This window comes from Callospermophilus lateralis, chromosome 3 (assembly GCF_048772815.1).
Source record: "Callospermophilus lateralis isolate mCalLat2 chromosome 3, mCalLat2.hap1, whole genome shotgun sequence".
Lineage (NCBI taxonomy): Eukaryota > Metazoa > Chordata > Mammalia > Rodentia > Sciuridae > Callospermophilus > Callospermophilus lateralis.
The window spans coordinates 45,248,008-45,262,921 of NC_135307.1; the positions used below are offsets into that span (position 1 = coordinate 45,248,008).

The following is a 14,914-nucleotide window of genomic DNA, read 5'->3' on the forward strand; positions in this document are numbered from 1 at the left end:
GATACAAATCAAATCAATTTCAACTTGGCAAGATTTTGGTTAAAGTATCATTTTTAACATCTGCATTTTAAAGCTCCCTTTCAGTGGGTATTTAATGGCACCGTTTCACATTAGTGATTGTTTTTACTTGTTCCTTCATTTTGGGCCATATTTCAGAGTCTGTGTGGAGCTGTCACTCTGTTTGGCTCTAGCCAAGTCAATTCTGTGCCTCCCTTAGGCCAATGTTTTCCTCTGACTCGACTGGGGGATTTATTTTGTTCCAACCTTCAGCGGTCTCACCAGAATTTCCCCTGACTGACCAATGTAAATTTAGTTCATCCAAGGACTATAAATGCTGTTAGACAAGATCAAAGGACCAGGTGTAGAAGGATGCCAGTTGATACTGCTTGCACTGAGGGCAAATGACCAAAGGCAGAGGGGTAAAACAGCTTTGGAACCAAATCTCCAGAACCTCAAAAGAGCGCTATCTTGAAGCTATGAATAAATCACATACAAATTTGCCTTCTTACCATTTGACATCAAACCCATTGACAATATCCACACCACATTAGGTATTCTTCGAGCCAAAAAGATTTGTGGTCCTTTTATGCTTCCTTTCACACCATGGCTACCCCGAATGGAATAGAGTCTTGCTACTAATGCCAGTAACCCTGGCTCCAGAGCTGCCGCTCCACTGAATTGTTGATTTCATTTGTCCTACTAATGGGATCCTACATTAAGTACACAGAGGAGCACCCCTGGCTTCGTTCAGGACCTTCTGTTTTGAGACTTAAGATTTTGCAGGAATGAAAAATCATTTGGTCCCAGTCTTAATATGATGCCTCTATCTTGCTTTTCCCCCCCAGTGCTGAATAAGGGTCAGTGTGTGACGAAGTATTACCGTTGGATGCAGAAGAACGGAGGATATATCTGGATACAGTCTAGTGCCACCATAGCTATCAATGCCAAGAATGCAAATGAAAAGAACATCATCTGGGTGAATTATCTCCTTAGGTATATTTTCTCCTTGTTTTATTTCTGTCTCAGTTATAAACTGTGCAGCCCTATAGTTAATAGCTGGCATGTTGTAGAAAGTATTATCTTTTTGATGTTACTTGGTATGGAATTTCATGGAAGTTCTGCTCTTCCTTCCATGAGAGTCAAAGAAATGTAAGATCAAACTTTTGCAAGGATCTTGCAGAGAAGATTTGCAAGATGCTCAGTAATTCTTAGATTGTCAACATATGATCAGCTCCAAAGAGGTTGCTTTATCTTCTCACAAATGCTCAGACCAGAAAAAGACTATGAACCTTTGTCTGCAACTGAAGCATTAAAAAAGCACCTCCTTACCCTCCACCACATACTCCCAGCCTTGTGAAAATTAAGCTCAAAAGGAGATGCGGGGAGAAGTAGCAGGGTAGAATATATTCCTCTAGTATTTCATCCTTTTGATGCTCCCAGCCTATTTCAGAGCATATGATTCTCTAGATATTGAGGTAAAGTGAGTGGCTTTGCCAGAATAATAACAATCTCAGTATTAAAAAAAAAAAAAAAATGAAGACAATCTTTTGCCTACTGCTCTGTGAACTCAGGAAAGCTTTACTGCTCTTACAATGTATCCTCAAATTTATATCCATGTATGAGTTCAAGGTCAACTGCCTCCTAAATTCTGGTATGAGACACCTTTTCTTTCTCTTTCCCTATCTACACTCTGCTTTTGGATTCAAGCAAGTGGAAAAGGAACCAGGATCAACAGATAGGGTGGTCTGGGTTGGGGGGGAAAGCCTTCTGGGAGATGCTCTAATCCTGTCATGAAGCTATCACAATGCTTGGGTTGGCTCTCTGCCACCACTGTCATTCCAGTCTTTGGCTTCTAAAGCCACCAAGCAGGGCCCACATATGGTTTGAGGAGAAAACGTCCAATAGGTCTAATGAGCAGAAGTTGGTGCCCTGTGTGGATAATGTTGATTGGGACTACCTGAATCCCCATTTTTCTTTGAGACAGCCAACTACACCTGAGATGCTAATAACCATGGCTCACCAGCATGCTGGCCTGTCAGTGTTTCACATACTTTGGTGATGACTTGAAGGCATGAATGTGCTTGCTTCCAAAGACATTAGTGTCAATCAGACACTAATGATTATTGCTCTAGAGAGGGCCTTAATGGGTACCACTTAAAAGAATCTTCATTTATCTACTTTCTTTTCCTTTTTTGACCTTTGCTGCTCTGTATTAATTCCCTCTAAAAGTAAAAATATGTGTATTTAATGCCATTTTCTCCAAGACTTGATTTTCATGCAAACTATCCCCTTTAGAAAGTTATAAAAGCTTTTATGACAAACAAAAAATAGAACAAGGTATTGTGGGATTGACACTCTTTTGGCTGAGCAAAAATGGTGCTGTGCCAATGACACCCACTACTATTAAGAAATAAACATTGATGACAAGAACATTATAGGCTGGAAAGTGTCTGTCTTCCATGTTAACATAAGGTACTGAAGTCATCTATATGGTTGTTATGCCCATTCTGTGAGATATTTTTCTATCTAAATCTTTCCTACTGTATCATCAGCCTCATGACTTCCTATTCTGTCCACAAATGGAAGGAGTAATAAGGGTTAGGAAAAGTCAATCTGTACAACCTTGGATCAACACCATTGATCTAGCCAAGAGTCAAATGGTACATAAGCCTTTGGTAATTCTGTTTCACCAAATTCCATACGGATAGGGGGCAGTTTGAGTATCATAGACCAGGCTTCAAGCTTCAGAGCCTAAGTCTCAGATGTGGTAGACCTACCCTGAGGTTGATGATATGAGACAGTAAGCTGAAGGACACTGACCCTTGAAATCTCATGGTATCTGGAGTAAAGGACACTGATGTTGATGGATTTTAGCAGAGGAAATTCCACCAAGCCGGCACCCATGAGGGTCATTCTGTAGAAAAGGACGTTGCCTAGGCAAAATAGCAACTACTGAAGTTTAGCTTTCTTTCCCAAATTCTGATCTTTTGTTCTTTCCCAAGCAATACTTTCCTACTATCTTTTTTTCCAGAATCCTTTACTTCTGGGCCCCATCCTGGCTCATCCTTCTCTATTCTGAAATTACCTGTCTAATATTCTTCCCATTCCCTTATAACATGGAATAGAATTATAGACTCAGAGTATTCAGAGACAGCAAAGTGCTAAGTCCACCTTCCTACCATTAGTCTCATCTGATTATCAGGAAAAACCTTTGCTGCTGAAGCTAATTCACACTAAAGAGTAAATGCCTGATAATCCGTCTTTGTGAATTAATTCTCCCAGGGACATCTGCAGTTTTTAAAGTAGTTACTGAAATAGTGACTCTTTAACATAGGAAATTCACTACAGGCTAGCAAAACAAATCAGTAATCATCTGTTGTAAGTCTCTGCTTGGCTGGCCACCCAGGAAGGAGAGAAGAGGCATTTCCTGTTCCAAGGCAGGATGCCTCCGTGTGCCTTCAGATTTCAGCAGCCTATGTTGCTCATACACTTTCAGGCCAGCTGGAAGTGGCTTTTCCAGAAGACAACTAGCTCTCGAACTGACCGAACATGCTCTCTTTTCCAGAAGAGGCTTGTTTCTGAATTAAAAATAGACCAAAAATTAAGCACATTTGTGCAAATGGGGTTAGATCCATTCTGTTAGGGCCTCTCTCACACTGGGACTCTCCCACTGCAATCAGATTCCCAGCTAACAAGCCACAGGTGTACACCACATGAGCAGATGAAAATGTGATTGTAATGGGTGTGTTGACAGTTCAGTAGCCATAATCCATGCATCCCAAGGTACACCTGTGCATCTGTCAGATCGTTAGGCACTGAAGATTCTGCCCCCCACCCCCACCAATAGCTTTGGAACTATCTGAACAGCTGAGAAGTTACATCAAGGGGCCAAGACAAGGGTACTGAGGCAATGGACTCATTAGGAGCCCAAGAGAAGGTAGGGCACACCAGGAGGTATGGGAATGAATTGTTGAGAGTACTTCTGATCCTCCCAGCCCCCCAGGGGTTATACTGGGAGGAATGTCAAGCAGCACAGTTCCCAGGCCTCCAGTGGTACCTGATTATTTAAAAGGTTTTAGTGGCTTTCATGCAGCATTTGGGTATTCAATCATTGTCGCAGGGTGCACCTGTACCCTGGCTCATGCAATCCAGGCTTCTGTAAAAGTCCCATGAAGAGCTGAGAAATGATTTCCTCTTTAGTCTCCTAAACTTTCTAAACTCAGCAAGTTTGAGAGAAGGCGGTCCAAAGCAAACCATGCAGAAAAGGTGACTGCACTCCTGAGGAATGTCTCCCTCCCCCACAGTAATCCTGAATATAAGGACACGCCCATGGACATCGCACAGCTCCCCCACCTGCCAGAGAAAACTTCTGAATCTTCTGAGACATCCGACTCTGAATCAGACTCCAAAGACACCTCAGGTATTACAGGTATTACTTCTCCTCCATGTTCTATAGTTATGACTGCCTTGTCGGAAAGGAAGGGTGGGCAGTAGCCAAGGGCCACGGTCAAAGCCAAGTAACACATTTAAATTTTAAATGTGTACATCAAGTAATTACTGAGTCTCCTCTCTCTACACACACAAATGCATATATTTACATTGTGTATAAATATGTGTGTGTATGTTGTGATATATATGTGAGAGAGTGTGTATATATATATAATAACATAAACATACAGAGAGTAAGAGACTGATTTAGCAATCACTTATGTAATGTTAGACCTTCCTTGACCACGTAGAGGAGCTATGCTATAACCCCTTAGCGCTGTGGTCTCTTTACTGGAAGCAGGCACCAGAGAGCTACCTCCAAGAGTGTCTGACTTTGAACCACAAATGTTCATACCTTCACCAAGTTGGGATTGAACTCCTAAAGTAAGATACTTAATGGCATCTATAAATGCCTGTCACACTGTTAGAATATTACTTATTTTCTTTTTGTTTGTTGATGCTGTTTTTGTTTTTGTTTTTCTTGGTACTGGGGATTGAACTCAGGGTTACTTTACCACTGAGCTACATCCCCAGTCCTTTTTATTTTTAATGTTACAATGGGGGTCTCAGTAAATTGCTGAGAGTCTTAGTAAATTGGCAAGGCTGGGCTCAAACTTGCAATCCTCCTGGCTGAGTCACAGGGATTACAGGCATGGGCCAGGACACCTGGTCTGTTACTCATTTTCTAAATTATCAAAACAAATCCATGCTTTCCCCTTTCTAGGCATTTTGACAAGCAGACTTTGCAAGTAGCTACTTGGAGTTCAGGAAAATTAATGCAAAAATTTGCTTTTCCTCCTATCCCCAATTCCATTCCACAGACGTACGAGAGCCAGGGAGCACAGAACTTGCAAATTTTTATAGCTGCAAAAATTGCTAAACTTTTTGTAACCCCATCTCTTCTGCTACAAAAAGGGAAATGAAGGCCAGAGAGTTACATGATTTGCCCAATGTTCTAATCCCAACCACATCCAAAATGGTCATGGCAAAGTGGTAAAAATCAGTATCATCCTTGAATCTTCTGAGACTGTTTTTACTGGTACAGTCTAATCATCCTAAAATGTGTCTGGTTACTAGAATTCCCCCACACCCCCTATCATCAGGGCACCTGTGCTCCAAGTTTATCAACTGGAATGCCTGTACTTTACACATAGCCTTGGAAAAGCAAGAGCAAGTGAAGAGTACTCATGGAGAATCTTGATTGTTTTCCTAACCTCCTAAATTATATTGATTTGAAAGTTCTTTACTATGGCAGAAGTTCTAGAATAGTCTCTGCTCTTATTTATAACAGTGAACAAAACAGACAAAAATCCCCTACCACCATAGGGCTTATATTCTAAATGGGGGAAGAGATAGAAGCAAATAAAGTCATACAGTGAATCAGATGGTGAATCCTAAGTGCTATGGATTAAAATAATTTAATAGAACAGAGTGTAGTTTTCAATAATGAACAAAAATATTCACCAGCAGAAGGTGCAGACCCCTCAAAGTGTCACTTTGTATGCCTTCATTTTTCTTTGATACTAGCACCTCATTCCAGGTTACTCATTCCCTGGGTATCATTATAGGGCTTCTCAAACTATAATATGCCTTAGAATCTCCTGGGGAGCTTGTTCAAATGCAGTACATGATTCAGTGGGTCCAAGAGGGGCTGAGATTCTTCCTTTGTACCAGGTGTCCAGGTGAGGCCCATGCCGCTAGCCCACACCCACCCTCCAAGAAAACTTCCTCTAATCTAGGCCCTCAACACAGAAAGTCCAGGCCTTAAGTCACCAGAAGATGGTGCCTTCCCTGCCCCACTGTGGTTTCTGCCCTGCTAACGGGACATTCTCTCTGTCTCTCCTTTCCCCGCACCCACCCTGTCACCCCGGCCGCTGGCCCCACACAGAGGACAACGAGAACTCCAAGTCCGATGAGAAGGGGAATCAGTCCGAGAACAGCGAAGACCCAGAGCCCGACCGGAAGAAGTCGGGCAACGCGTGCGACAACGACATGAACTGCAACGACGACGGCCACAGCTCCAGCAATCCAGACAGCCGCGACAGCGACGACAGCTTCGAGCACTCGGACTTTGAGAACCCCAAGGCAGCAGAGGACGGCTTCGGTGCACTGGGCCCTATGCAGATCAAAGTGGAGCGCTACGTGGAGAGCGAGTCGGACCTAAGGCTGCAGAACTGCGAGTCGCTCACGTCCGACAGCGCCAAGGACTCGGACAGCGCCGGCGAGGCGGGCGCGCAGGCCTCCAGCAAGCATCAGAAGCGCAAGAAGAGGCGGAAACGGCAGAAGGGCGGCAGCGCCAGTCGCCGGCGCCTGTCCAGCGCGTCGAGCCCCGGCGGCCTGGACGCAGGCTTGGTGGAGCCCCCGCGGCTGCTGTCCTCCCCCCACAGTGCCTCGGTGCTCAAGATCAAGACGGAGATCTCGGAACCTATCAACTTCGATAACGACAGCAGCATCTGGAACTACCCGCCCAACCGGGAGATCTCCAGGAACGAGTCTCCCTACAGCATGACCAAGCCCCCAAGCTCCGAGCACTTCCCGTCCCCGCAGGGCGGCGGGGGCGGCGGGGGGCTGCACGTGGCCATCCCGGATTCGGTCCTCACCCCGCCGGGCGCCGACGGCGCGGCTGCCCGCAAGACTCAATTCAGCACCTCGGCCACCACGGCCTTGGCCCCTGTCGCCTCCGATCCACTGTCGCCCCCGCTCTCGGCGTCCCCGCGGGACAAGCACCCCGGGGGCGGCGGCAGCGGCAGCGGCGGTGGCAGCAGTGGTGGTCCGAGCGCGTCCAACTCCTTGCTGTACACTGGGGACCTGGAGGCTCTGCAGAGGTTGCAGGCGGGCAACGTCGTGCTCCCGCTGGTGCACCGGGTGACCGGGACCCTGGCCGCCACCAGCACGGCGGCACAGAGGGTCTACACCACGGGCACCATCCGCTACGCGCCCGCCGAGGTGACCCTGGCCATGCAGGGCAACCTGTTGCCCAACGCGCACGCTGTTAACTTCGTAGACGTTAACAGCCCCGGCTTCGGCCTCGACCCCAAGACGCCCATGGAGATGCTCTACCACCACGTGCACCGGCTCAACATGTCGGGACCGTTTGGCGGCGCCGTGAGCGCGGCCAGCCTGACGCAGATGCCCGCTGGCAACGTGTTCACCACGGCCGAGGGACTCTTCTCCACGCTGCCCTTCCCGGTCTACAGCAACGGCATCCACGCGGCACAGACTCTGGAGCGCAAGGAGGACTGAGGCGCCGCCCCCCGGGGGTGCGCAGGGTCCGCTCGGAGGAGGCATCGTTGGCGTTTTCGTTTAGACCTTTAATTCTAGCACTTTGAATTCGAGCAGGTCAGCGTCTTCTTTCAACACGATGGTCCCCATTCCATCCCCTCTTTCTTTAACGTGACTTATTCTTTCCTGTAAAGATATGTTTATTTTTTTGCCTTCAGAGGGTCAGATGACCGGTTGCCTGCCATTTTGTCTTCTTCTAAGATGTGTGTTGGGTTGTTTTGCTTTCCTTTGCATCTTTATTAAGATGTCTTTAATGTGTATATGCCTCTGCCATAGAATACTCAGTCTTGTGGTCAAGAGATTTCTCAAGTGACAACCATTGGGTTTTCTTCATAAAGATCTTGATATGATCAAGATGGAAAGAGACAAGCATAAACAATGTGCCCTGTTTGACTAAGTCAAATGAAATGGGATGGGTTTTTTGTTTGTTTTTGTCGTTTCTGTTCCTAATTCCTTTAAAAATAGGGAAATAGTATTTTAGAATTTTATGCAGAATTTAATTCTCTTTTTATGGTTAAGATTTTAAGATTTTCTTACTTGCACATAAAAATAATTTGGGTTCTTAAACTTAATTTCTGGCCTGTGACTAGAATGTTTTTTTTAAAAAAAAGTTGGACTAAATGTTAATTACTGAAACATTAACTTAATTTCTAAAACCATGGTGCTATCATTTATTAATCTGTAATGTCTTCATACAAAATGCAGCTCCTGGGCTGGGTTTTGGGGAAAAAAAAAAAAAAAAAATGTGTTCTGTCCTGGTCTGGAGTCCGTTGCTGCAGTCTCCTTGGTTAGTTAAGACAAAGCCCTCATTAACATTTGCTGCAGGACTTAAAGTTTTTTACCTCCCAACTAACAAACATAGCCTCACATTAAATTTAATGGGTCAGCAAAGCCCTTTTAAAGGGGGGCTTTTGAAAAACTCAATCAAACTGATTTGAGGAGCAGTTTAGGTACATACTGCCTTTTATTGAGCTTTTTTTCCCCCCTTACTCAGTCTAACTGAGGCTAATTTTGCAACTTCAATAACACTTCAGAGTAAAAGAAGGAAAAGTATTTAACATGTTTTTGGTTTGTTTCATTTCTTGCTGGAAAAAAAAAACGGTTTGTATTTTGGGGGACTGACTTGATGGAATTTATTTCCCTTGGTTCTAATTTCTAAGTTGAAACCAATAAGTTTTAAAACTAAAGAATGGGTTAATAAGCTTCAGACAGATAACTGCAACTGAAAACTGCACATTAAGTTAAAAAAGGAAAAAAAAAAGAAAAAGAAAAAGAAAAAAATATCCTATTTTGTCTTTGTTGCCAGAAATCAGTGTGGTGTCAAACACTCCAAATGACTGTCAAGTATAAATTCTTCTTCCACTTCATTTTTGGCAGCTGTTTGTTAAGGCATCTAATAACAGATGTGAGAACTGTAATGTGTACGGTGTGTACGTGTCCTTGGCTGTCAGTCCCATTGCAGTTTCAATGTGTGTTTCTATATGCAGTATATACTAAGCTAATGTAGTTGTTTTGTCCTTTGTCTTCTCTGTGCTCTATCTCTAGTCCGGAGTGGTACAGTCCCATTCCTGCAGTCCTAGTGAATCAGTGATTCTTGGGGGTTAGTGGTTTTTGTGTGGTGGCCTTCCTCTGTAATGTCACCCTATACTGCTTCTACTGTCTGTGAATCCTCCGTTTTACTTTTTTAAATTCCTGCTGTTGCTTTGCTGGTGTATATTCTCCCTATCTCTCCTTTCTTTCCCTCCCTGTCCTGTCTCCCTTTTCCCCTCCTCTGCTTTCCTTCCCCTGTCCCCAAAATCTTTTTCATTCTCAGAGATAAAAAGACTCTTAACTAGCTCAAGGTTAATGGAGCCATTTTCCCACAACGGAATTCTGGGTATGACTCTCTCTCTTTCTCTCTCTCTCTCTCTCTTCTGGAGTGCTACTCAAAGCACTGAAGAATAATGCTCAGATATATTAAATAAATCGATGCCATACAGCCTCAGTTGTTAACATTCCCAGAGTCCCTTGTGCTCTACCTATAAGCAGTGGGTGCTTTTCTTTGGTTTCCTTTCAGGTTGGCTGATGGAGCAATATATAAAGCAATTATCAGTGAGACAGAAAATTATTTCAAAGGTCAACCAACATTTTTAAAAAACAAAATGGGAGGGGGTAATGGAATATAGAATTGTCATATATATTTGTTTATTCGTGCAATGCTAATATAGTAACTCGGCTGTCCTTTGAATATCACTGTGTTGAGTGGATTCCTCTCGAACCTTTGATTCTGTGAGTTGGGCCCAAGCCATGCTGGAATAATAGCAGAAGGAAGTTAAATGCCACAACTTTTAGTAGTGAACTTCCCTGAAGGACTTAGGTGGTGTAGAAGGTGAAGAAGGCCGATCGAGAAATTTAAAGATTAATTTTGGAAGCTCTACTCTAGCTATTGAACAATCAAAGGAATGCACCTATCAGCTACAAAGAACAGCTAGACAGCTGTTTTATTTTTTCTTTTATAAATGTTTCTGTGTTGTGTCAAAATGATTTCTGGTGATTTAAACTAACAGATAATCACAGCTGCTGTCTAAATCCATAGTGTTTAAAATTACAAAATGAAAAAAAAAAAAAAACACTTCATTACCTGTGAAGACTGTGTCTGTGTTTTTAACTATTTCTTGTACAAATATATGAAAACTTTTATGAGGAGACTGGTGCCAAGTAGCTGAATAATGGGGAAAGGGATATTCTGTTCGTAAAAAATCTTAGCAGTGTTACCAACTCTACGATATATATAAAAAAAATAATTAAAACGTTACAAAGCGACAGCGATGGTACATTTGTTTTGTGTGAAGCTAACCGGACCTAACTTCCTGAGTGCCTGGCTTATTTTGAAACATTTTTTTTTTCATTGACCATTGATAATGCTGCAAATCAGAAATGTACATACTTCATTTACAACAGGGTTCTTTTTATACTTTTGTAGATTCTCATACATGTCACATACATGGTTGTCTTTTATGTAACTTAATTTTTTCATCCGCAGGTGCCATTTTCATAATAAACTTCTCTTGGATTTGTTACTATCTGGCATCATTTCTTTTACATGTAACCATCCTAACTAATGAATGCTGGTAGTATTTGTTTAAGCAGGTACCTTGGTCATTATTCTCTATCTTTAAAAAAAAAAAAAAAAAAGTTTTTTAAAAAAATGCATCCTTATTTTTGTTAGTTTTGGAAAAAAAAAATACCTAGCTTGTGTACTGATGAGGCTGACAAGGCACAGATTAAGATGCTAATCCAAATACTACACGGAACTTGCAACCATCCTAAATTTTCAGCTACCCCAACTCATTGTCATACTGAGCATTATTATGCACATTATCAAAGCTGAACAATGGGCCTGCGACATTAACCACTATGTGAAGCGTGCATTTTTTCTTGATTAATGCACCTTAAGTGATGACAGTTTTCATACATTAATCATTTAAAATGCACTCAATATTTTCATTTATTACAACTTATATAACCAACTGTTCCATTGCTTATATCTTCTCTTTATACTAAATATGTATTTTCTTTCTCCAGACAGGCTGAGTCATGTTGTGCTGTGTTATGGTTAGGTCAGTAGGTGGCCTGTCCCATTTCTAGGCAGATTATCTGCTAACTCTTCTTTTAAAAAGAGTCAACTGTTACCTCAAAGTTAAGGGTAAGATGGGTCATCTGTTAAGTCTGTGCTCTCCAAAAAATGAAGATATGTAAATGATCGAGCTTTTAAAAAAAAAGAAGAGACAAACTCTTTTGTCCAAAAGCTACAAACAATAGTAAATATCTCCCTAGTTTAAATCTTCAGTGACAGTGGCCAACTGAGGGGCAGTTGTTAATAGTGGAGGGGAAGTGTGGTTAGGGTTGTGGGGCCCTAGATTTCTCTTTTGTGCCCTGAGTGAGTTCTTGAAATAGGACACAACAATAGCGAACATGGAGAAAGTGAGAACACAGAACTGAGCTCACCCAACTATCTTTTATAAAATTTCTCAATCCCAAGCTCCTGAGAGTCAGAGGATACAGTATAGCAAGACTGAGAAGTCACAATTTGGTGAAGTTAGAAACTCGAAATCCTGAACAGATGAAGGTGAGTGAGGAGGCCAGTTTACCCAAGGTGCTCTCTGGGTGTTGGTGGAACTGCTGTTAGTGACAGCTTTGGGGACTTTGCATAGGGCAGGGTCCAATCAAGGCAGAGGGGCAATTGTAGGAGTGTGAGAGTAGATGATAGTGATGGTCAGCAATAACACTTTATTTTTGGATATTCATTCAGCCCTGGGATCCTAGGATAGCAGTAATGAGGGCTGACATGGGCAAGCTAGGCATGGTGGGTTAATTGAGATCCTCAATGTTTGGAGCTCCTGCAGTGGAAGTGGAAGAAATCCTGGATTCCTAGCCAAGCTCAAGCCTCCCTTTGCATCAATAGTTCCCTGTCTTTTATGTGTAACCATCAATACTAAAATGGATCACTAATGAAATAAAAAACATCTCTCAGCCAGAAAGTGTGAGTGAGCTCTGGGCTCAGACCCACCGATAATCAGGAAGCCATGCCACTTCTCCAGCCCCAGGGCTGGCAACCAAGCCAGAGTTCCCAGTTCCCCAGAACCACAGGAACTCTCTCTTGCCAGGCTGTCAGCAAGTCAACTTGTCAAGACTCCAATTTACAGGTGATGATGGACAGGACAGGGGTCAGCAGCCCGCTCTCTATACCTTCTCCCCTCACCCTCCCAGCCAATACTGATGTAGTTTATTTGGCAGTAAATAACAAGAAAAAATTTTAAGTAAAATCAGCAGTCACAACAAGAGGGAAGATATGCACTCAACTGAGCATTTAAAAAAAAAAAAAAAAAACTGGTTTCAGTCCTAGTAGATTGTAATTCTTGCCCTCCTACTCCTAGGGGAATAGTCCCTATGTACATTGAGAATGTTTAATGCAACTTGGACTCAATTTGGCCTATGCATTGCATTGAAGGTAGGAGGTAAGGTGTATTAAGCACATAAGATAGTCTTCATGCCAAGATATTATCCAGTTTCAAAAAGTAGAAAGAGTGAGGGACTTGGCAGAGAAGGAAAAGTTATCTTTGCCAACTCTTCAAATCACATAGTGGAATAAAAAGACAAATCTTGTTCTGGAGTTTGATTCTGAAAAGCTGATGACAACTAGCAGAGTTAAGAAACCTTCTGGGACACTAAGGTAAGCCAACATCCTTAGCCCACTTCTGCTTTCTTGTGTCTCCTAGGAAACCACTATAAAGAGGGGCTGACCTGGTAAACTCCCAGGGGCATGAATCATTGACTCCTCATCTTCATGTCCATCCATAGTGCCAAGCTCAGTGATTTACCAAGATCTGCTGAATAACAACAATGAACGAAGACATTGAGAAAAAAAAAAAATCAAGAAGCAGAGATTCCACATAGAAACATAGAAATGTTTCTATGGTTTGGCAAGTTAGCTTGAGTTTTTATTAAGAAAGGAATATCAGAAGGGATAAAGCAGCAAGTTCCTTCATTCCTGCCTCCTTGGGCAATCCACATGGCTGGCAATGTCGCCCAGAGAGAGATGTTGGAGTATGGTTGGGTGTGTGTCCACAATCCTTGCCTATTTATATATAGTAATAGTTTAGGTAAATCAAAGGGAGAGGAAGAAGAGAGAACCTAAGCCAGTAATAAATAAACTATGATTTAATAAACTATGACATTGTCCCCTGTGGACACATAAGTAAACAGATCTTAGATCCGAAAGTATAACTTACTACTTTATTCTCACAGACGAGCATTAAGCTGTATAAATAGTCTTTCAGAGAATCTCAAAAAAGAGGAACCCTCTCATGTATAAGTCACATTTTGTTTTAGCGTTGAGGGTCTTTCTAACCCACTGTTGAATGATTACAATTTTAAAAGGTATTGCGCTGATATCTACCTCTGGAGTTAAATGGACGAAATCCAAAATCTTCCATCTGAACATCCTTCAAAGATGTGAAAGTAGATACTAGAGTTTCAATAAATCTCTAGGCTAAATGTCACTTTTTATTTTAGTTGTTCCCCTAATGACATTATGGTTGTGCTTATATATCCTAGTCACCCTTATTTGAGTGCAGCAGGATTTTTCAAGACCCCTCTATTTGTTTTCTAGGGTTCTCACCCACAAACTGGGTGCCTCACAAGAGCATAAATTTCTGGTCTTGCACAGAGAGACCAGAAATCTGAAAGCAAGGTAACAGCAAAGAAGGCTCTAGGGAGGGCCTATTCCATGCTTCTCTCCTAGTTTCCAGAAGTTACTAGAAATCCTTGACATTTCTTGTAGATGCATCTCTACCTTCATCATCATATGGCCATCTTCTCCCCATGTCTCACTGTGTTTTCATGTGGAATTCTTCCCCTTGTGTCTCTTTTTTCTCAGGACACCAGTCAGATTAAGGACCCAACAGCCAGGTGCAGTGGCACATGCATGTAATTCCAGTGACTTGGGAGGTTGAGAAGAAGTATTGCAAGTTCAAGCCCAGCCTCAGCAGCTTAGCAAGACCCTCAGCAACTTAGTGAGGCCCAATCTCAAAATAGAAAAGAGGACTGGAGACGTAGCTCAGTGGCAACGTGTCTGGATTCAATCTCTAGTACCCAAATAAGTAAATAGAAAATAGATTAAGGACCCAACCAACTCCATTATGACCTATTATGATCTTATCTTCAGTAAGCTCATCTAAAACACCCTATCATGAAAAAAAAGGAATGGCAATAAGGTCACGTCCTGACATACCAGAAGCTAGAACTCCAACTTTCAGAGGGACACAATTCAATTCATAACAGCCCCTACTAAAATATGATACCTTAGACAAATCACATGGCTACAGCTGTGATCCAGTATCTTCCCAATACAGAGGTCCCAGTCCATCTCTTTTGCAGGAATCGGAGCTCTTAATTAAACCTGTCCTTGACTGCAGTCATTTCTTAGCAGCCAGCTTAAATTGTTATCTTAAACCACTGGACAATCAGAACGCTTTGGTCTGATTAGTGGAGCTCCCACCCTCCTCTGTATATATGGTCTTCACATAATGCTGGGCTGTTCCTCAATGACAAGTCAAGGGAAGAGGTTCTCTAGACATGGAATGTGAGCAAGAGCCTGTCTCTT

The 14,914-nt window shown here is 42.6% G+C and overlaps 1 protein-coding gene across 6 annotated transcripts in view; it reads left to right on the top strand.

Moving 5' to 3' along the window:
- Npas3 (neuronal PAS domain protein 3) overlaps nt 1–7,731 on the top strand; it is an 834,969-nt gene extending 827,238 nt beyond the window's left edge. For 3 of the 6 annotated variants that reach the window (XM_076848201.2, XM_076848203.2, XM_076848206.2), the window contains 3 exons: nt 846–993; nt 4,305–4,420; nt 6,377–7,731. In XM_076848201.2, coding sequence (XP_076704316.1) covers nt 846–993; nt 4,305–4,420; nt 6,377–7,731 — 1,619 coding nt within the window. Of the gene's footprint in view, nt 1–845; nt 994–4,304; nt 4,430–6,376 lie in introns of all 6 variants that reach the window. The other 3 variants (XM_076848200.2, XM_076848202.2, XM_076848205.2) reach the window with 1 other exon arrangement.
- The last annotated feature ends 7,183 nt before the right edge of the window (nt 7,732–14,914 follow it).